The sequence below is a fragment of the Penicillium citrinum genome, assembly GCF_028827155.1.
Source record: "Penicillium citrinum strain IBT 23319 chromosome Unknown utg000004l:1.0-2404223.0:1.0-2405248.0, whole genome shotgun sequence".
NCBI lineage: Eukaryota > Fungi > Ascomycota > Eurotiomycetes > Eurotiales > Aspergillaceae > Penicillium > Penicillium citrinum.
The window spans coordinates 2,144,446-2,165,379 of record NW_026622689.1 but is presented as its reverse complement, the minus strand read 5'-3'; the positions used below and the strand labels follow the sequence as shown (position 1 = coordinate 2,165,379).

General features: G+C 47.1%; 7 protein-coding genes across 7 annotated transcripts; 4 read left to right on the top strand and 3 right to left on the bottom strand.

Moving 5' to 3' along the window:
- Positions 1 to 138: 138 nt before the first annotated feature.
- N7469_005763 (sugar porter family MFS transporter) lies at positions 139 to 2,052 on the bottom strand (the record flags this gene model as incomplete). Its single annotated transcript, XM_056644683.1, has 5 exons — positions 139 to 395; positions 450 to 666; positions 718 to 814; positions 868 to 1,676; positions 1,732 to 2,052. 5 exons carry the CDS (start codon positions 2,050 to 2,052, stop codon positions 139 to 141), a joined length of 1,701 nt encoding a protein of 566 aa, XP_056501497.1.
- Positions 2,053 to 2,496: 444 nt separating this feature from the next.
- Positions 2,497 to 3,559, top strand: N7469_005762 (uncharacterized protein; the record flags this gene model as incomplete). The annotated part of the gene is made up of 2 exons (XM_056644682.1): positions 2,497 to 2,748; positions 2,801 to 3,559. The coding sequence occupies 2 exons, from the start codon at positions 2,497 to 2,499 to the stop codon at positions 3,557 to 3,559; spliced, it is 1,011 nt and encodes a 336-aa protein (XP_056501496.1).
- A 157-nt stretch (positions 3,560 to 3,716) lies between these two features.
- N7469_005761 (uncharacterized protein) lies at positions 3,717 to 5,211 on the bottom strand (the record flags this gene model as incomplete). The annotated part of the gene is made up of 3 exons (XM_056644681.1): positions 3,717 to 4,049; positions 4,108 to 4,971; positions 5,029 to 5,211. The coding sequence occupies 3 exons, from the start codon at positions 5,209 to 5,211 to the stop codon at positions 3,717 to 3,719; spliced, it is 1,380 nt and encodes a 459-aa protein (XP_056501495.1).
- A 2,852-nt stretch (positions 5,212 to 8,063) lies between these two features.
- aspE (septin) lies at positions 8,064 to 9,774 on the top strand (the record flags this gene model as incomplete). The annotated part of the gene is made up of 2 exons (XM_056644680.1): positions 8,064 to 8,545; positions 8,604 to 9,774. The coding sequence occupies 2 exons, from the start codon at positions 8,064 to 8,066 to the stop codon at positions 9,772 to 9,774; spliced, it is 1,653 nt and encodes a 550-aa protein (XP_056501494.1).
- A 794-nt stretch (positions 9,775 to 10,568) lies between these two features.
- Positions 10,569 to 13,394, top strand: anxc4 (annexin ANXC4; the record flags this gene model as incomplete). Its single annotated transcript, XM_056644679.1, has 2 exons — positions 10,569 to 13,004; positions 13,122 to 13,394. 2 exons carry the CDS (start codon positions 10,569 to 10,571, stop codon positions 13,392 to 13,394), a joined length of 2,709 nt encoding a protein of 902 aa, XP_056501493.1.
- Positions 13,395 to 15,974: 2,580 nt separating this feature from the next.
- On the top strand, positions 15,975 to 18,391 carry gta1 (glutaminase GtaA; the record flags this gene model as incomplete). The annotated part of the gene is made up of 7 exons (XM_056644678.1): positions 15,975 to 16,168; positions 16,233 to 16,525; positions 16,589 to 17,612; positions 17,657 to 17,868; positions 17,934 to 18,077; positions 18,128 to 18,263; positions 18,316 to 18,391. The coding sequence occupies 7 exons, from the start codon at positions 15,975 to 15,977 to the stop codon at positions 18,389 to 18,391; spliced, it is 2,079 nt and encodes a 692-aa protein (XP_056501492.1).
- A 784-nt stretch (positions 18,392 to 19,175) lies between these two features.
- Positions 19,176 to 20,408, bottom strand: N7469_005757 (uncharacterized protein; the record flags this gene model as incomplete). Its single annotated transcript, XM_056644677.1, has 5 exons — positions 19,176 to 19,527; positions 19,581 to 19,742; positions 19,801 to 19,857; positions 19,922 to 20,252; positions 20,306 to 20,408. The coding sequence occupies 5 exons, from the start codon at positions 20,406 to 20,408 to the stop codon at positions 19,176 to 19,178; spliced, it is 1,005 nt and encodes a 334-aa protein (XP_056501491.1).
- Between the last annotated feature and the right edge of the window lie 526 nt (positions 20,409 to 20,934).

The following is a 20,934-nucleotide window of genomic DNA, read 5'->3' as shown; positions in this document are numbered from 1 at the left end:
ATTGAAATCAGTAAATATGAATTACTAGGCTGGAAATTATAAGGGATACTTGAGTACAAGACCTTTTCCTTACTTGAACATGGAATACCCTCCTCCAAGGCTTTTCGGTTTCCTGTCATCATGATCTCTCATGTTATATCAAACTCGCTCATGATGTTTAGCCACTGCTACTTGGAATGTACCTTTCCGAAACCCCGTATCCTCTGCAATTCTCTCCCTTTCTACCGCAGCAAAAGCATCTGGTCTTTCTCTCTGTGTGAGCTGGTGATTTCCACATACAATTAACGAAGGATTCCGAATGAAAATCTCATCCATGTCTTCCAGGGTACGTCTTGACGTTTCAGGATAAAACATAAACACAATAGGGAAGAATGCCCATGAAATTACCGCGAAAACTGTTTCTCATGATCAGCATCTCTGTCTTCAAAGCGATGAAGCGATAGACCTACTCAAGTAGAAACGCCAATGTAAGTTATTCACACCCACACTCGTGAACTGAGTTACAATGAAACCACAAATCCAATTGGTGCCGGTAGCTGCCGCTGCACCCCGTGTACGCCAGCCAAGCGAGTTGATTTCTGAATTGTATACCCATGGAACTTTCGCGAAGCTAGTCCCGTATATAAAGTAATATAGGAAAAACATCGCGGTGGTGACTTGACCCATCTATTTTCTCGGTTAGAATAATATTTATTAGTGCAGGTAGTATGGCCATACCGATTGCTTTTGGCCAGGGCTTTTTTCTCCGGCTTTGAGACACATTGCTGCGATAAAGTAGCATGCACCCATGCCCACCGAGCCGTAAAGCATTAACCTGCGAAAGATTGAGTAAGATATCGAGGAACTATTTATATGAAAAAAACTCACTTGCGACGACCGAAAAGGTCAATGACGACCAAGCAGCAAAATGCCGCAAAAAGATAGGTGGTCCCATTGATGGCTGTCAGGAGGCGACTTTCTTGCTCCTCGAGGCCCACACTTTGTACCAATAATGTCGGAAGATAATACCCAAGAGCATTTACTCCACTAAATTGCTGCATGAATTGCGTACCGCATGATAGTAGAAGTCGTCTGAGATTCTTCATCTTATCACGGCCAGTGATAACATCAAGGAAAGGTGCTCTGTCTCTCCTTTCCATATCCAGTGCAGATTGAATAGATAGAAAGTGCGCTTTCACATCCTGATCGTCGACAGATCTCCCTTTTCCTTCGAGTCTTGCAAGCGTTTGAAGAGCCTCTTCGTGTTTATCTGTTAGGAGAAGCCATCTCGGAGACTCCGGTACAAACAATAAGAATAAAGAAACAATCAGCGGAAATATCAGCTGGAAGCCCAAAGGGAATCGCCACTGTAGAGCTTTGCCCTGGAAATAAAGACCAAAGTTCATCCAATTGGCAAGACAAAAAGCAGCAGTATTTGATAAAGAGCCGACGACAACCAGTTTCCCGCGTACTCGAGGCTTTGAGCACTCGGCCTGGTAGACAGGGCAGGTTGATGATGTGATGCCCATTCCAAAGCCATTGATGATTCGCCCAACAATCATTTGACTTAGACTGAAGGAGACTATTTGCAGTATGGCACCAATTGTGTTGCATACTAAGCCAATAGCGATAGCATTTTTGCGACCCAGTCGATCTCCAAGAGCAAAAGCGAATATAGCGCCAAAAAAAGCGCCAAGCTATAGAGATTTCCATATCAGAATGTTTCTAATACTGCGAGAGGAAGGGTTATACCGAGAAGCAGCTTGACGTTATTCCGGATATATTCGAATCGTTCGTCTCGGGAAAGTGTTCCTTGAAGTCTACCACGGGATCAGAATCGTCCCAGTAATTGTTCAGGCCTAGGTCATGCTCCTTACCGGCTGAAATGAGGACCCCCGAGAAAACTCCTTGGTCATAGCCGAACCAGGCCATAGAGCTTCTGCTATCAATAATTTGAACAGTAAGTATGAATGGGTGAGTGACTGACCAAGCATTGACAACTGTGATGGCAGTAATAAGCCATCTTCCACGCAGAACCTCCGACAATCCAAACATGTTCATCATCTTTGCCATCTCGCAGTTCAGATTTGTTCGGGTATGATATCAGGTCTAGGACGCAAAGGAAAAAAAAACCTGAGAATATATGCCCTGTGGGAGATTGAGTGCATCCTTCGATCACCCGAGGAATGCTGACGCTTGAAAGACAATTCAGGCTCCACAAGGTATTTTATATGATCTACCCGGTGGGATTTCAGTCGGATCGAACTACAAGCTATACAAGTCCAGACTTGATTCCCCATTTCCCCGCTCATGTGGAGATAAAAAGGAAAAGAGAAATCCGGGGTTGTCACCCCACGCATGCATCTTCTCCACAGTTTGCTGGCGGGAATTGTTGCCGCTTATCCCCGACAGTCTCGACGGGGAAAGGCGGCAAGGCAAAGGAATACATTGCAGTCTTCTTATTTGTATAACCTACACTTGCCCTTCGACAATGTCTTCCCAGTCGAAGAAATCAAAATGTCGAGGTTTGTTCTGGTCACCGGTGCAACAGGTTTCATTGGCGCTCACATCGTCGATGCTTTACTCACTCGAGGGATTCGGGTGCGAGGAGCAACACGGTCCTTGGAAAAAGCCAACATCATGATACAAGCCCGGCCTCAATTTTCGCATTTACTTGAGTTTGTTCAGGTTGGGGATTTTGAGACTCGGACGCCTGAGGGCTTGGAGGCTGCAGTTCAAGGGGTGGATGGAATCATTCATACCGCTAGTGTGAGTTCACCATCCCTGTGGGTCATTTGGTTATTTTTTAACACATGTATAGCCTTTCACCTACAATACGACGAACAACGAGAAAGAACTTGTCATCCCTGCGATAAATGGTGTTGCTGCGATTTTAGATGCTGCGCGGAAAACATCTTCGGTCAGACGCGTCGTTATTACTTCTTCTTTTGCCTCGGTCCTTGATGTCAATAGAAAGGGACCACCATATTTCACTTACACTGGCGCCGATTGGAATCCTCTTACCTACGAAGAGTCTATCGATCCAGACACAACTGCCGTCGTTGCCTATAGGGGTTCCAAGAAATATGCAGAGCTAACAGCGTGGAACTATATCAAAGAACACAAGCCTAGCTTTGATCTAGTTGCTCTTTGTCCACCAATGACCTTTGGTCCGGTGGTACACCCCGTTGATAATGTGGGAAAGTTGAATGAGTCCAATGCTATGTTATGGAGGATAGCCAGTGGTGCCAATCCACTCCCCGTTTCTCGTGTGCCGTTCTGGATTGACGTGCGCGACCTTGCTGTCGCCCATGTGAACGCGCTTCTTTCTGAAGATGTCAGTGGTAGACGATGTACCCCAGCAGCCCCGCAAAGATTTTCTTACGGCATTGCTGCGCAGATAATAGCGAACAGCTTTCCAAGTTTGTGTGGCAAAGTAACTCAAGAGGATCAGGTTCTCGACCAAAGCTATGGATTGGACGGTGAAACGGCTGCCAGAGAACTGTCCTTCGATTACCACCCTTTTGAAGAAACTGTAAAGGACTTGATATCTCAAGCAATTTCTCTCAGCGAATCTTAGCTTTAGTAGACGCCAGGAAGAAAACAGACTACAATTTGTGAAGGTGCTTTATTCATTGGATGTAGACGTGTTCACTCTAATGGCCATTTCTATTTAGACTTGAAGGAATATGGATGCACGTATACAAGTAGCTGATCAACGTAACATCTCGCATAGGTTACAGTTCTCCACCAGTAGGTTGACCAATGATTTTCAGTCCAATATCACTCATCCAGAAACTTCCTGTTGGATACGTATACCTCTTCAAAGCCTCCTCAGTGTACCCCATAGAGTAACCCGGCTCAAGGGGCGTAACATAGTGCGCATTCTCTACCCGAGAAGGATGGCGTAGATTTTCCCGGTGACTATCAGCGAATTCGAGCATAGATTTGCGTCCACTAACTGCGACATAGTCAATAGTACTCAAATGGGAGGTCAACTCCGTTAGTCCCATTGCACCATTATGAGGAACACATGGGACATTAAATTTCAGCGCCATGAGCATCACAGCCTATTTTTGCGTTAGAGAAAAGATTAGATGACCAGATACAATGGTATGTATGACTTACAAGACACTCATTGACACTTCCAAGTCTTACTGCGTCAATCTGGCAAACATCCGTGGCCTCTGCTTGCAGAAGTTGTTTGAAAGTAACGCGATTTTGCGCCGCTTCACCAGTCGCGACACCAACTCCATACGGCTTTAGGGCTTTCCGTATAGTGGCATGACCAAGAACATCGTCTGGGTTTGTAGGCTCTTCGATGAAGACGGGTTTGAACTCAACCAGCTGCTTCATATACTCAATGGCTTCGGGTACGCTCCAAACTTGATTTGCATCAATCATGATTTGATAGCCTTGGTCGTATCCGAGGATATCTCTGACGGCTGATAATCTTTCCCTGTCGGCTTGCACATTTGACCCAACCTTGAACTTGAATGTATCATATCCGGCAGTAATGGTTTCTTGCAGGACTTCTCTCATTTTGTCCCCTGAGAAGGCTAGCCAGCCGGCAGATGTAGTATATGCAGGAACAGCTGTATTGTTCAATGCTTCCTGTAAGCGGGACCCCTTGTCTTTCTGAGTATGTCTCAAGAGCTCAAGGCTTTCCTCGGGCGTGATCGCATCGGTGATATAGCGAAAGTCAATACAATTGACAATCTCTTCAGGTTCCATGTCACAGATAATCTTCCAAACCGGTTTGGAGAGAATTTTACCCCAAAGATCCCAAACGGCATTCAGCACCCCGGCTACGGCCAGGTGAGTGACACTTTTCTCGGGACCAACCCAACGATATTGAGAATCGGATACCATGTATCTCCAAGTCTTGCCCATATTGCGGGTCAACTCGTGCATGGTTTTTCCAACGACTCGTTTTGCGAAAATCTCGAGTGCCATACAGATTAACTCGCTACCTCGGCCATTACTGAATGCCTAGATAAGAAGAGGTGTCAGAATAGGTAAACCACGGTGGAAGTGTATAGCACTTACAATCCCTTCTCCGACTAGTCCATTCTGATTAGTCTCCAAACGAATATACGGGTGCGATCCATTTGTTCCAACGTGCATAGCATCTGAGCCCACGCCGTCTAAACTAGTAGGAAATCTCAGATCAATAACTTCGAAATTAGTTATGGTAACCTCATTCTCGGGAAAAGTTGAAGTCGAGCCCATGATGATAGAAAAATGAAGGCAGTGGCAGATTAGGCTTAAATGTTAAGTGTAAGTGATAGCAGTTGGTTCCATCCCCTCTTTATGAGGCAAGTCATAAATGAGCTGCCCCCACGACCAGTAAATTTATTTCTCCGTCTTTTGAAGAATCCCCGCAAGTCCATATAAAAGTGTATTCTGTACAGTAAAATAATATCTGATATATATTGACCCCGCCTCGGGATGAGGCGTGGAGCTGCCGCTTACCCCCGCCAATGTTCATTGGACACAGTGAAGTCCAACGTTGAACCCTTAGCCACTACCAGCGGTCATTGACAAGTCAGTCACGACTGTTCTTGATTGTACAACTGAGCTTTCTACAAATCTGCTAGACATCACCTCTGGGAATTGATTACTATGTTATTAGTACAGGGTGAGAGGCGTAATTAAGAGCTTCGAGGGTTAGTCACTGATAGGGCTATCAATTTCTCTCTGTTTGTGGCTGTTCAAGCTGGGAAGAGTTCAATCACGAGATGCTACATACGTAGTATGCTATTGTACTACTTTGATTGGATCCATCAATCTCGAAGCCTATAATGAGTGCTACTAGACTTTCTGATCGAGAGAAGGATTGGACCTTGAAGCTTGATCTGAATATCAATTTGAAGTGACTAAGTCGTGTCCTATATCGACCCCTTCCATAAAAGACATACGGAATTGACCCATTGAAAAGAAAAGATGCTCAATTGCCATCAATTCTGCACCATTCGCCCAATTAGCCTCGCTCACCACATTCGTTCCCGACCTTGCCCCACTAGATCCACTGCTGGAACGTGCGTGCGTTCTGACGGGTGATTGTGAGGCATGATTCGGAATGTTTGGACGGAGATAGAGTAGATTGATACCGTCAACTCTCAGGCGATTCAGCCACACTAGTTTACTAGTGTTATCAGTATAGAAAAGTTGAGGAGATGTTCATGAAAATGGAGGAGTTTCCAAGTGGATTGAGGCGCGTCCCAAATTTGACGGTTCCGTGGATGTGCTGCCCCACGTTGAGATGGAATACCCTAGAAAAGAAAACAAACAGCAGTAGTAGTAGTAGTTAAGAATATGATAAGCATGAGTTAGAGGTAACTGGTAGTGACTAGCAGTAGTGTGTATATAGCTAACCTTACTAATAGATAGTATATGCATGCTACTGATAGATGAAGATCATGCGAGGTTATCGGGTATATACTCCGTGGCAGAGAGGTTTGTACCAAGTATCGAGCTAGTTCGAAGTTGAACTAGTTGGAATAGACTATAAGAGAAAGAAGTTTAGTGCAATTTTATACGATTGGCCCCATCGGATGAGCTCCGTTGGACTCTGTTTTTCGTATTGCATGCAAGGCCGAGTAATGGGATATACTGTAGGTACTGAGTACGGAGTACAGGACATTCTGGGATATACTCATTATTGGTCTACGACTACATATACATAGTGGTAACTATAGCGTAGGCACTGATTACTCAGACTTTTGAACTGTGCTGTATCAATTGATGTTGCGGATCACTGCCGCCACATGGCCTTGAGGAGATACTCCACGGCATAAGAAAGAAACAGAGAAAAAAGATAAAAAATAAAAAAAAAGGAAGAAAAGTGCCGATCGCAGCATGGTGGAGTCAACGGCCCCTGGCGTCCGTTATGCACGAGCCAGGTGAGGCAGTATCGTGTTGGTAGAGAGAGTGAAAATATCAAAATGCAGTTTGAATGAGGGAATACAGAGTATCTAGCTAAGTCACATTTTTTTTTCCAAAATTTCACGATATATTCCATGGACTGTATGTATTTGATAATCGGGAAGAATGGTACAAAAGAGTGACCCTCATTCACTCTCGAACCCGCGTGGTTCGACCCGAAGTGGGTCACTTTTTGGTCTCGACGCGCTCGACTGTTTTTTACCCCTGAATTCTCAGCTCGTGCTGTACCACGAGGAATTCAATTATTATCAGATAGTATAGTATTTGTATATAGATCATACACTCTGTAGAGTAGATTGTATATTGCAGAGTATAAAGGGTATACTATTAAGGTCACTAATTAGAAAAGTCCTATCTACTCAAATACATTAAGCAGCACCTAACTAACAAAAGTAGAAAGTACCTCGTAAGGTGGTTGACTCCGCATCGACGATCGACTTTGCACTTCTCCTCCTCCTCTTCTTTCTTCTCCACGCCACTCCTTTCCCTTCTCTTTTTTCTCTCTCCATGCGCCGCCAGAGTCGGACGCTGTGAGCAGGCCTTTTTACAATCCTGAAATCTCAACCATTCGCTCTATTTTCTTCTTCTTTCTTTCTATATAAAGAAGGGTGCCAAAAAAAGAAGAGAGGAACCGGTTGTCCGAATTTCAATTCTGCCTTATCCCCTATTCCACTCGTCCTCCAGTAGCGACGAATTCTGCGACAACCTCACACTGGCTGGGAGCTTGTGTCGCCATTCTCCCCACTCTCGTTTTATCTCTCATTTCTTTTGAGTTGAGTTGATCTGATTTGATCTGCTTCAACTATATCAATATCGACGGATTGAATCTGTCCTCTTCCAAGTGACCTTGTGCAACTCCAATCGCGAATTGTCCCATCGATCTATCCTCTATATTTGGACAAAACAACAGTAGGGTGAGTGGTCTACATATATCTCCTCCATGTCACGAACCCTGCATTCAATGCGAGGGGAAATCCAGGTGACAATGGAATCATCCAAAATCGCTCAGGAACAAACCAACCAAATTTCTGGAGATTAAACTTGAATATCTGACTGACTAATATAAATCTACTGTTTAGTTTAAACCAAAAGTACTTCTAGTAAAATCAAAAACAAAAAAAAAAAGGAATTCAAAAATGGCCACGCCGACTTCCTCCCGCGCGCCTTCCGATGCGGTTCCTTCGGAAAACAGTCAATCACTTAATGCTCGCCGAACTTCCCTCGGCTTTCTTCGTCGTTCCAAATCAACTGAACCTCTCGGAGAACGTAAAGCCTCCGGTAGTCGCAAAAAGAAGTCTCAAATGGAAGAAGAAATGCGTCGTCAACGTGATTCTTATGCTCCCAAAATTGCCCCGCGCTTGCCGGATCTTTCTCCTACGCCTCAACTGGAAACCTTTGGGGGTGAAGAACGTGACACCTTGAGTGAAGTTCCACCTGTGCCTCGTCCTCAGTCAGGGTTTGCTGCTCCTCAAGTATCCTCGTTGACTGAGTCTGTCGATCCATATGCTCGTACCGAGAGTATGACCCACCGTGGCCGTTACAGCTATGCGAGTAGCACCGTGAGCAATATCAACAGTCCTCGTCGTGTTCGTCGTCGCAAGGACCCTACCTCATACAAGTGAGTTCTCAACTATGGAACTAATGGCCATGGCAGATCTTATCTAACCATATTCTAGTGTCCTGGTCATTGGAGCTCGCAATTCCGGGAAGACCTCTTTTCTGAACTTTCTCCGCAAGTCATTGACTATGCCACCGCATAAACACCCGTCACGCACCCCAGAAGAGCTGGTGGAGCTGGAGAACCAAACCTCTGCCTACGAAGGATTTACTTCCCAGTATCTGGAAACCGAGATTGATGGGGAACGAATTGGATTGACCCTGTGGGATTCCAACGGAATTGAGCGCAATATCGCTGATCTGCAGATGCGCGCTGTCACTGGATTCTTGGAAAGCAAGTTTGAAGAGACTCTCGCGGAAGAGATGAAGGTGGTTCGTTCCCCGGGTGCGCGGGACACTCATATCCATTGCACTTTCTTGCTGCTGGATCCCGTTCGTCTGGATGAGAACATCGCTGCTGCTGAGCGTGCTGCCAATGGTACCGCCAAGGCAACCGATAGCCCTGTCTTGGGTGTTTTGGACCAGAACTTGGATCTCCAGGTTCTGCGGACTATTCTAGGCAAGACTACCGTCGTGCCTGTGATCAGCAAGGCGGATACCATCACCGCGGTCCATATGGATTATCTTCGGAAGGCGGTCTGGCACAGCCTGAAGAAAGCCAACATTGATCCTCTGGAGATTCTTACCTTGGAGGGCGAAGAAGAGGATGAATACACCTCGTCGGAGAGTGCGGATGAGGAATCGATTGCCGACGAAGAAGAGAAAGAGACTGAGCCCGCCCAGCTTTCTAGTGAAGGTGAATTGACTGAGAAAGATGCTGAAGCTCAGGAACAGGCATCCTCGGTGCCTGTACCCAAGTCACCATCGCAGCGCAGTGTGAGCAGTCGTGCTTCTCAACAGGGTATCAACCCGCATGTCCCTTTTTCCGTCTTGTCGCCGGATCCCCACTCTCTCGCCTCGAATGACGAACCACTCGGTCGGCGCTTCGCTTGGGGATTTGCAGACCCTTACAACCCCGAACACTGCGACTTCGTTCGTCTTAAGGATTCGGTTTTCAGTGAATGGCGATCTGAGTTACGCGAGGCCAGTCGTGTGGTATGGTATGAACGCTGGAGAACCAACCGACTCAATCGCAACGGCCAGCCGGCATCGCGACAATCGCAGCCGACCAAGTCGTATGGAGGTCGCACGGGACCAGGCAACCCTTACGATGGTCGCCGGACTCGATAGACAGACTGCAGACTGTTTTCTTCCGATCCGATTGCTCTCTTCTGACCCTTTTTTTTTTTCTCTACTGGTGTGATTCTTCTTGATCGCCTCTGTTCGCATAGCTTGCTCTTTCGCACATACCCCTTTTTTTCTCCCTCAGCTTCATGCCTCATTCGAGGACTCCCTTTATTTTGTCTTTACTTCTGTATTTCCTCTTCAAAAAGGCATGACCTGTGTTTATCTACCTCCTCCGTGCTCCAAAAATGTAAGCCGTAAATAGAATAGTAAGCTGAATACTAGCCTTATGAGGCTGCAGAAACTCGAGCTCGCCAAGGGCCAATCAAACTGGACTTTGCGGTGGTTCTTTGGGGGCGGCGCGCTTGAAGAAATACGAGAAAGCGGCTCAATTCGACTCTTTTCTTCTGCTTCTTCCTCTTTTTTTTCTCTTTCTTTTTTCACTTTCTCTTTTGCTATTTGACTACTTGGTTTCCTACTGTCTTTTCTTCTCTGTTCTCGCTGGGTCTGTGAATAGCCTGCAAGTATAAGATCAGTCCAAGTCTATATTGTACAGTCCACTCTTATACTGCACTGTTCACACCAGCAGTTCCCCGCAGTCACAGCGACGGCCGAATAGTCTGCAGTCTGGACTTTCTCCTCTTTCTCTTCCTCTTCTCTTTCTCTCTCTCTCTCACGCACTCTCTCCCTCTTTGGCTGAAAAGAAATATCAGTCGTAAATAACTATACTCAACCGAAGTATACTTGTATCAACATATCTCCTGATTCGGCCAAACCCCACCATTTAACCCTGGATCGCAATGTCGCTTCAAGTGCACGACCCACGGTCGCGCACTCGATCCAAATCCCCTGGTCGTTCGCGCTCACGTTCGCGGTCGCGCGATAGTCGAGCCCCATCACCCACGCCTTCGCGCGCAGACCGTCCTCACTCGCGATCCCCCTCGATCGAGGTTCGCGGTCCTAAGTCATCTACCTCTAATTACGCTTCCGACGAGGATGCGGAAATAGAGCGCCAATATAAATTGCTCAAGGAGGGTCGTTTGCGCGACGATGAGCCGCGGCATGTGGTCTCGCGTGCTCCCCGCAGTCCTGCTCGGTATGACGTGCGCCGTTCGGACGACGAGGATAGTGACCGTCGCCGTGGTCGAGAGGGTGTATCGTCATCGTCGCGTCGTCGTCGCGATGCCTATGAAGACGGCTATGAGCATTCGGAACGGGAAGACAATGATACCAGGTTGATCCAGCCGCGCGAGTATCCTTCTCGTTCGCAGCAATCGCAGCAGCGCTCGTCGCCGCCGCGCAGTCGACATGAAGACTCGGACTCGGATGATGGACTTGCTTATGGCGATGTCCCGGGTGCGCATCCCAGTTATGCTCGTCCTGGTCGGTTCCAGTACGCCCAACCTGCAGACCATCCTCCCGCTCAACCAAAGCCTCAACCATCGGACTGGGCTCCTGTTCCCGAGTGTGAGCGTCCGGGCTTTGTGCCGCCCTCATCTCAACCTGGCGCATCGTCCGGAATGCCCGGTGCGTTCCCACCAACATCAAGCTATGTTGAGAGTCCCGCGACCACCGCGCCGACCTTTCCGGTGCCCCAGTATGCCGGGATCCCGGCGACCCAGCCATTGCCGTATGCATCGGGCGCAGGTTACTCACAGTCGCATTATCGTACTGCCTCAGCCAGCGATGTCTCTGCGCAGCCGCACCCGAATTATGCCCAGCCTGGTCAATTTCAATACGCCCAGGTTGACCCGAACGTGCGCTATACTTCCAAGACGACGCCGACAGTCCCTTATACTGCATCGGCCCAGGAACAATTTAGCAGACACCCCGATCCTTATAATAGATTGCCGGAGCAGCATCGTAGACTGCCAGACCAATATAGCAAGGTGCCAGAGCAACCTGCTTATCCATACCGCTATAGCAATGAACCTCAATTTGGTGATAGACAGTCACAGTCGCATGCGCACTCACTTTCGCACTCGCGCTCTCATTCTCAATCCCAGTTACAGCCGCAGCCACAGCCACAGACTCAATCGTACTCCCAATTGCCGGCTCCGCATGAGCAACAAGTTGTGGAGATTACGCCTGGAGGAGGACGCGGCCGTCCCCACAGTCTGTCAGTTTCGTCAGCCAACAATCTAGCAGTCGCATCGCCTGGCGGTACTTTCGGTCATCCTCCTGCTAGTCCATTACTGGAACCGTATCATGGCACCTACCAATCGATGTCCCCCATGCCATCGCCAATCATGATGCCATCACGGGACGATGATATTTCTGATCTGGAGCCTCTGGACGGCGGTAGCTCCCTCTCGGAATCTGGAAGACGTAAGAAGAAATCTTCATCTTCTCGTGAGAAGGAGAAAGACAGTCGACACCGCAACAGTAAGGAGAAGATCAGGGAGAAAGAAAGAGAAAAGGAACGTGACCATGATCGCGACGATAGACGTCGTATCAGATCTTCAGGCCATGATCGCCATGATTCATATTCCTCTAAGAATGATGAACTAGTGCTCATATCACCAACAAGTGACCGCAAGCGTGTCTCCTTCTACGATGCCTCATCCGATGCATCGACCATGCAATCTGCCCTCAATCATACCCGCAACATCGACAACAAGGCCATCATCTCAGTTTTGCCCCGTTTAACCTCGGATGAAATCCTCACCTTACGCGGAGAATATAAGAACATCGTCAAAATGCACGGAAAAGGCATTAATCTAGCCAAACACCTCCGTCTCAAACTCGGCAACTCCTCCTTCGGAAAAGTCGCCTACGCCACTGCCCTTGGTCGCTGGGAATCAGAGGCGTACTGGGCAAACTGCTACTATCAAGCTGGTACATCACGGCGAGAACTTCTCATCGAATCACTAATCGGTCGATCGAACGCGGCGATCCGTGAAATTAAGAATTGTTTCCGCGATACTCGGTACGAGAATAGTCTGGAGCGATGCATGCGGTCTGAGTTACGCGCGGATAAATTTCGTGTTGCGGTTCTCCTTGCTTTAGAAGGGAGACGACAGGAGGAACGTGATCCTATTGATACCCGTCTTGTTCGTGAAGATATTACTGATCTTCATCGGGCATTGGTTAGTCGGGATGGAGGTGAGACTGCTATGATCCACATAATTGTGAGAAGGAGTGATGCCCATTTAAGAGAGGTTTTGCGCGCCTATGAGAGTGTTTATGGGCATAATTTTGCTCGGGCTATGATTGCTAAATCGAAGAATTTAGTGGTATGTTCCCTTCTTCCTCCTTGTGTCCCGTTATTTTGTCCCCCTTGTCTCTGTCTTTTGTCTCTGTCTCGCGTCTCCTGTTCGGTTTCAGATTTTACTAATACCTAACTTCATCAGGGTGAAACACTAGCTCATATTCTGAATGGGGCTATTAATCGACCAATGCGAGATGCATTACTTCTTCATCAAGCTCTACGTGAATCAAGATCTGGACGGGAACGTTCTGAACTTCTTATTTCCAGACTTGTTCGGTTGCATTGGGAACCGAGACATCTTGAACAGGTGAAGATTGAGTATCGGAGGAGATATAATGAGCGCCTGGAGGAAGCTATTGCTGAGGAAATCATGTCTTCGAGTACGGGGGCTGAATGGGGGGGAGTTTTGCATTGAGTTGGTAAGGAATTCGAGTTAGTGGGACGTGTTTCGAATGAACTAGTATGGGGTAATGTGTAAAGTATACGATGCGCTTAATGAATTTTTAAATATTTGATGCTTATTGAAGTTGAAGTGAAGCGTAGTAATTGTGATGAGTTGATATTCAAAGGTAACCTAACCTTGGCCCTTGAAGCTTGGAATGCCCTGCATCCTTCAATCCTCGGCTCTCTGCTCTACATATTACCACTCGTCGTATTCCGCAAGGTATATGAAAGGGATATCGAATGCGCCAAAGAATTAACATAAAGAAAAGTCAATATTGAATTCAACTCAGGATGTCCGAGCCCTGTCTTGAACTTTGAATCCATATCTTCTACATCGAATCATAAGCGGTATCCCTGCAAGTCAACTCGAGCGCAACAAAGAGCAATAGCTCGTGCTTATTATCCCGATTAGCATGTATCGAGGATCAGGGTGGATTTGACTGGCGCCAACCACGTTCATGACATTTTTGAGCGTGGTTGGGTTGGGTTTGACAAGCTGTTACATAGTGCAAGGGGTTCTTTCATTCTACATACTCGAGACATGGTATCGAGATTTCATTGATGGGATAGGCTGGGTGAGCTACCTTGTACAAATGGAGTACAGTATGCATACCTAGCGTAGCTGATATGACCTATGTCTGACTCTGTGTGCTCGTTCTCGCTCTTCATTAAGGCTCAGTTTTGTTTTGCGTGAACATTGAGATATCTTGTCAAGTGCATTTATGAGCTTGCAATACTGTAGTTCTGCAAGCGTAACACATGCAGGGCATGGCGCAGTCGGGATAAACCGCTAAACATGAGATAGAACGAGTTATTTGTACATATGTCATGCAGTCAAAGCAGTGAGCTAATATTCTAAAACATTAGATGAATGAGATCGTGAAGTAAACTAGTATGTATATGCTGATAGTAGTGATCCGACACACTCGCTAAATGTTAACTTCATCTTCAACCCCGACTTTCCCTTCTTCAACTCCCCACCAGCACTTGTGAAACCGCCCGAACTGAATTGCCCCGATGGGAAGCAATAACAGCCGGTACTATAATACTACCACTGGTGATAATGTTATTACAAAGACAAAAGATGCGAGCCTGCAATTCCCCTCATGAGCTGCGCACTGACGTATTCCACGAGGTCACCAGCAAGGAGGTACCAATAAGAAGTGGATCGACACTGGCCAAGTCTCTAGTACCTTCAGAACAACCTGCAGTCCAATCAACTGGATTAGATCGATATCATCCACGCGACTTTCACCACGCAGTTGATGTGGTACCTCGGTGCATCGCGATGTATCCAGTACATCTATCGTACCCCGACTTCCACTTTCACCACTTGGCTATTCATCCGCGTCCTGAAGGCAGATAGCACGTAAGGATGAATAGCCCTGCAAGGGGATCGAAGATGATTTGAACACTCCTGAAGCCATGAAGATCCAGACTGGATTTTCACTCCACTTCATTCCTGCAGGTCCCCGCTCATCCGGTTAACTTGATCCGAAATGAGTCGGCCTTCATGGAGTTGAGTTAAACCACGATGACTCTGGCGGATCATCGCGTTGTCTGCTCTTCCCCCCCGCATTGGCTTGTCAGGCACTTCCACTTCCACTTACTGTAAATGCTTGCAAGGAATAAGCATTGCCGCTTGACTTTGATAAAGTGGATGTCGCCTGATGGCATCACGCCTGGCGCCTTCCCCTCCAGTCGAGGAATGAAATGGCTGCCCACACCTCCGCGTCGCCCAGCTGTATCTTCCTCCCAGCACTACTATACATCACACTCGTTTCTTTTTCGGACTCTCCACATCTTTATTTGCGCCATTCTCGGTGCTCAGTCATCTGCAGGCGATCAAAAAGACTAAGTGTCTCCGGTTCTTTCGTTCGCCGAAGCCACCCTTATGGTCGATCCCGCATAGACCGCTGCTTGTTCTATGTGACTTGTTGTCTTGTGTTGACCGCGATTTGGAAATTTCTCCAGGTATGAGAGTCCTGTTCTCTACAAGCTGGCCCTAGTCTGTACTGTACTTCTTAGTCCTTGACTGCACACTGCACACTGCACACCCCCCCCCCCTGCATCTACTATCCCTACCTTACCATATGGCCCAAACAACTGCATGAGATCTCTTTCCCACGGTCTCTTCGGACACTGACGTTGATCAGCCGACTTTCACGCTCGGAAGTTTCTACCCCATGCACGTCTGCTGCACTTGGGTATCATACTTCTCTCCATCGCACTAAACCTCTTTCCATCGTGGCCGTGGAGTGAACATTCTGGCATGCGGGCCCAAGTCATCTTGGCTAATGTCTCCCCTTTCTCCCGCTGAATTGAGGCTTGACTATAAAAATGTCCCTGGCATTCCGGTAAACACAACGTCGATCCTTGCCTGCATCTGCTCCGTCATAGCCTGGACGTCTGTAGCTCTGAGCTCTCGATAGCTTTCTTTCTTCCTTCCTCAACCTACTGTCGACACTTAATTTTATGCTAATAAAGGACATGCTCCTTGGTTGATCGTTTTGATCCCGTCCAATCCTTTGTCACCAATCCCACTGTCATCATGCAGCTGTTTAGCTTCGCTCTCCTAGTTGCTTGTTTTGCTGTCTCCATCGGGGCACAGTCTACGTTTTCGCCTGCTCGACCCCCATCCCTTCCACTCGCTGTCAGATCACCATATCTGAGTACTTGGTTGAATGCAGGTAGTGATGGTGGAAATGGCGGATATCTCGCTGGCCAATGGCCTGTCTTTTGGCAGTATGTTTGTCTCATGAGTTGGTATTATAAGCTGTCGTCGCCTTTCTAATCAGTTGATAAACAGAGATCAAACCACTGGTTGGACTGGTTTAGTTCGAGTGGATGGTAAAACATACACTTGGATGGGCCTGCCCGGCACGGAGACTGTCAATCAGACTGCTTTCGAGTATACATCTACAAAGAGCATTTTTACTATGAACGTCGCGGACAAGCTGGAGATGAACATTACATTCCTTTCTCCTATTACTCCAACTGACTACAAGCGTCAATCTCTTGTCTTTTCTTACTTGAATGTTGAGGTCTCTTCCTTGGATGGAGATGACCATGATGTGCAGGTCTACACGGATATCTCTGCAGGTGAGTGGAACGCGTCTATACCTGCTCAGTAGTATGCGTAGGATACCTGCTAATTCGAAAAAGAATGGGTATCGGGTAACCGTAATTCCATCGCGCAATGGGACTACGGTACTACAGATGGTGTTGCTTACCATAAGGTGTACCGTCAGACGCAGCTTGGCTTTTCCCAGTGGAACGAGCAGGCTGAATGGGGATACTGGTATTGGGCAACCGAAGATGGTAAAGACGTGACCCACCGGTCTGGAAGAGATGTCGATGTTCGCGGAGAATTCACGAGTAAGGGCTCTCTTTCCAACGAGCATGATGATAAGTACCGCGCCATCTCCGACAATTGGCCTGTATTTGCCTTTTCATATGACCTCGGCCGTGTCAGCTCCGCCCCTGTGAACACGCTTTTCTCCATTGGTTTGGCTCAGGACGAGGCTATCCAGTTTGAGGGTGCTTCCTCATATGATGCTCTTCCGTCGCTCTGGAAGAGCTATTTCAACTCCGAATTGGAAGCTCTGTCTTTCTTCCACTATGATTATGAAAGAGCTAGCTTCCTCTCCAGCTCATTCGACAGTCAGGTAGCTAAGGACTCTCTTGCTGTCGCCGGTCAAGACTATCTCACACTTACTTCGCTCTCGGCCCGCCAGGCGTTTGGTGCGACCCAGCTGTGTGGCACAGAGGACAAGATGTACTTGTTCCTGAAGGAAATATCATCTGACGGAAACATGAACACGGTTGATGTCATTTTCCCTGCTTATCCTATCTTCCTGTACTCCAACCCGGAATTGTTGAAGTTGGTTCTTGAGCCATTGTACGAGAACCAAGAGGCTGGTAAATACCCCAGAGCCTATGCAATGCACGATATGGGATCGAGCTACCCCAACGCAACTGGTCATAATGATGGCACCGACGAGCCTATGCCTCTGGAAGAATGTGGAAATATGCTCATCATGACTTTGGCTTACGCTAAGGCGGCCAAGGACATCGACTACTTGAACGAACATTACGATCTTCTCAAGAAATGGACTGGCTACCTTGTCGAAGATGCACTTTATCCAGCAAACCAAATTTCCACGGATGACTTTGCGGGATCCTTGGCGTGAGTTTAAGATTAACTCTGTACCTGAATATCAAGCTGACCAGTTCTATTAGCAATCAAACCAATCTGGCCCTGAAGGGTATGATCGGAATCCAGGCCATGTCTGTGATCGCCGAACAGACTAGCCATTATTCTGATGCACACAATTACTCCAAGATCGCTCGGGATTATATCGAGCAATGGCAAATTCTTGGTATCAACAAAGATGCTAGCCCACCACACACTACTCTTTCATATGGTGATGCTAATAGCCACGGTGAGTGTCATTTTATGTGGATCTCCAATGTTGTATCTGCAATAGTTACTAACTTACTCCGCCAGGCCTTTTGTACAACCTCTTTGTTGATGCCCAGCTCGGCCTCAACTTGGTCCCCAACTCTATCTACCAAATGCAAAGCGACTTTTACCCGACTGTTGCCAATGAATATGGCGTTCCACTTGACACGCGCCACAGCTATACAAAAGGTAAGCCAATATCAGCGTCTTTCTATATGGACATACTGACTTTGAGATAGGTGACTGGGAATGTTTCGCTGCAGCCGTCGCTTCAACCGACACAAGGGACATGTTCATCAAGGACTTGGCCACCTGGCTCAATGAGACTCCCACCAACCGTCCTCTGACCGATCTTTACGACACGGTCAACGGAAAGTAAGTTTTCCATGCGCTAAGCAACACGTGATAGCCGCTGACATTGCTGCAGTTACCCATCTTCCCCGACATTCGTTGCCCGCCCTGTAATTGGTGGATCTTTCGCACCTCTCTTGGTCACTTCCTAAGGGTTATGTTGAAGAGAGACTCTTCTTCTTGTGATTTATTATTAAATATTATCTTTCCTTTCCCTTGAATGTCAAATGTAAGCATCTCTCATGTGAAATTGTCTCGTCTCCCTTGAGCAATCGATGAGCAGCTCTGCATGACGCGAAAAAGCGTTGTCCACTCACTTGAAGTATTTCGGGGCGTCTTTGTTTTACTTGATAGGATCAGATACTTGGATACCTATTCATAGAACTGTCTTTTTAGGACAGTTATGTGCATTGGTTTTGGTGTTGGTGGAGGGCTTTCATTGTTTAAGTTTTGTACCCTTAGGCTGCACCTTCAATCAATTGTCTTGCAAGGATAAGATTGGTACTGTGTTGATTGGGTTTTATTAAGTTTGATCGTTGATTAAGTATAGGATGTCCGGAGCCTTAAGGAGTATCATCCTATTTGATGGTATCTGTACCTACAAATTATGCTCTACCCAGGGCATATAGGTAGAGCGTACCCGCCACAAGCAGGTGAAGCAAGATAATTACTAATTATCAGATAGTATCTGACAGTCCTGCTCAGGACTGCTTCTCTGTCCCCAGGTGGCATTGTTCCGGTTATTTTCGCTCTGATTAAGAGAAGATACAACTGCATCTACCAGTACGTACTGTGTGTAAGTATAGTATTGTATATTCAATAAGGAAATGGGCTCACTCTAGTAGTACTAGGAACGCCCCGCCATCAAACATCGTCAGATAAAAATAAATGTCGCCAGCGTTGTATCAGGAACATCATTCTGTATCTATAGACTTGTCAAGAGTCCTTTTGCCCCGACCAAATTCTGAATGGAAGGATTATGCAAGGTGTAGACGGACAGACATGCTTGCGATCCAAACTCTTGAACTTCGGTCCATTGGGACCAGCGACATACTTCGCCTCACCAAAAATTGACGGCTCATTCGGTGGCTGATCATCTCCCCATTTCCCATTGAAGTTCACCAATCCTAAGGGGGCGCCCGGGCTTGCGGCTTCAAAAGTGCGATCGGCTACTTTATAAATGTATGAATAGGCATTCAGAACAGGATCCCATAAATGACCCCGGTCTGTGTAATCTACCAAAAACCCTGTAGGGAGATTGACGCCGGGGATAGTGTGATCATGTTTGCTGAAATTTTTAGTTTCTAGCAGAACAAATTTTGCAAGAATAGAGTCACCTACCCAGCAATCACATAATTGGCATGTGTGCCATTTCCAGAATAAGCGTATGGTCGAATACCCTTCTTCTCCACTGCATCATAAGTGAACGCTTGGCCGCTGGCGTGTTGGCTGTACCATATGGCGTTGGGGGTACCATTAGCGAAGCGAATCATATTGTGCTCCCTATTATAGACTCGAATCAGATATGCCGTTTGCCATGTGTGGTGGCTGTAGCACCTACCAATCCCCAATATGGTCGCCAAATTCCAGGCCCAGTACCTTGTTTCCTTTGTTGTACCTAAATGATTGTGAGTGTTCACGATTCAATTGACCCTTTCCCCCCCCCCCCAAATATGACTTACGCATAGAAATAGAAATAAAAGGCATCAACATCTCCGCTGCCGTGGTCGACCAGGACAATAACACTGCCAGTCTTACTCGCCAGACTTCCCTGCTGATCCGGGGTGATACCCCTAAACCAGGCTGGTTCTGGGTTGGCATCTATACCTTCCTTCGAGGTGAGATAGACACTGGTATTTCCGAGATTATTCAGCTGATCCAAGTTGTTGAGCGTCAATGGTGACGGTGTGCCAGTGATAGTCGTCCAGTTGACTTTTGGCGTCGTATGATCTAGCTGTTGCTGTAGATCGCTAGGACGGTAGGCATCCTGAGAGTGCAACCAAACCAGGGGAGCTTTATGCTTTTAGAATTCATCTTAAAATGTCAAGACTGTCTGCTTTACCCACCATAGTCGTATACATACTGAGGGATACTTGCGGCACCAGCGGATGAGCTGGAAGATAGTATCGCGAACGACGCCACAACCGCTAATCGCGATATCAGATGCATTTTCTGGAAATAAACAACTGAGCTTTTGGGGTCTCGCTTCTATTGAGGCTGGGTCGGCAGAGTCTTCGCTGCTTTATTAACGAAAGCATGTATTAGTCTGAGGCCAGTCACATTTCTCTGGCACGCGCTCAACAATCTTCTTCGCTTACCAACTTGTCACCGAATAATGAGTTAGAAAGACCGCATGTGAAACCCCAGGAAATTTAATTCGTCTACTCTCAAGAGTTCAAGACTAGATTGAAGTATCAGATGTGGTAAGAATGTGCGGGTAGGAGAGAATCTTGGTGTCGCCAGCTGCAACAGATAGTCTGGGGTTTTTTTTGCAGCTCAGAGTGAACACGAGTTCGCACACCTTTTCCCTCAAGTGATTGAGAGGTGTGAGGCTACCAGTTTGGATTTCACAGTATGTTGAAGTGGCGAGAAGGGAAGAGTCCAAGGCATCGCGCGTGGTTGCCCATAGGAAGGGATACCCCGGAATGCCAGTCATCACGCTGCACTAATCCGTGATCACTCACAGGTAGCGGAA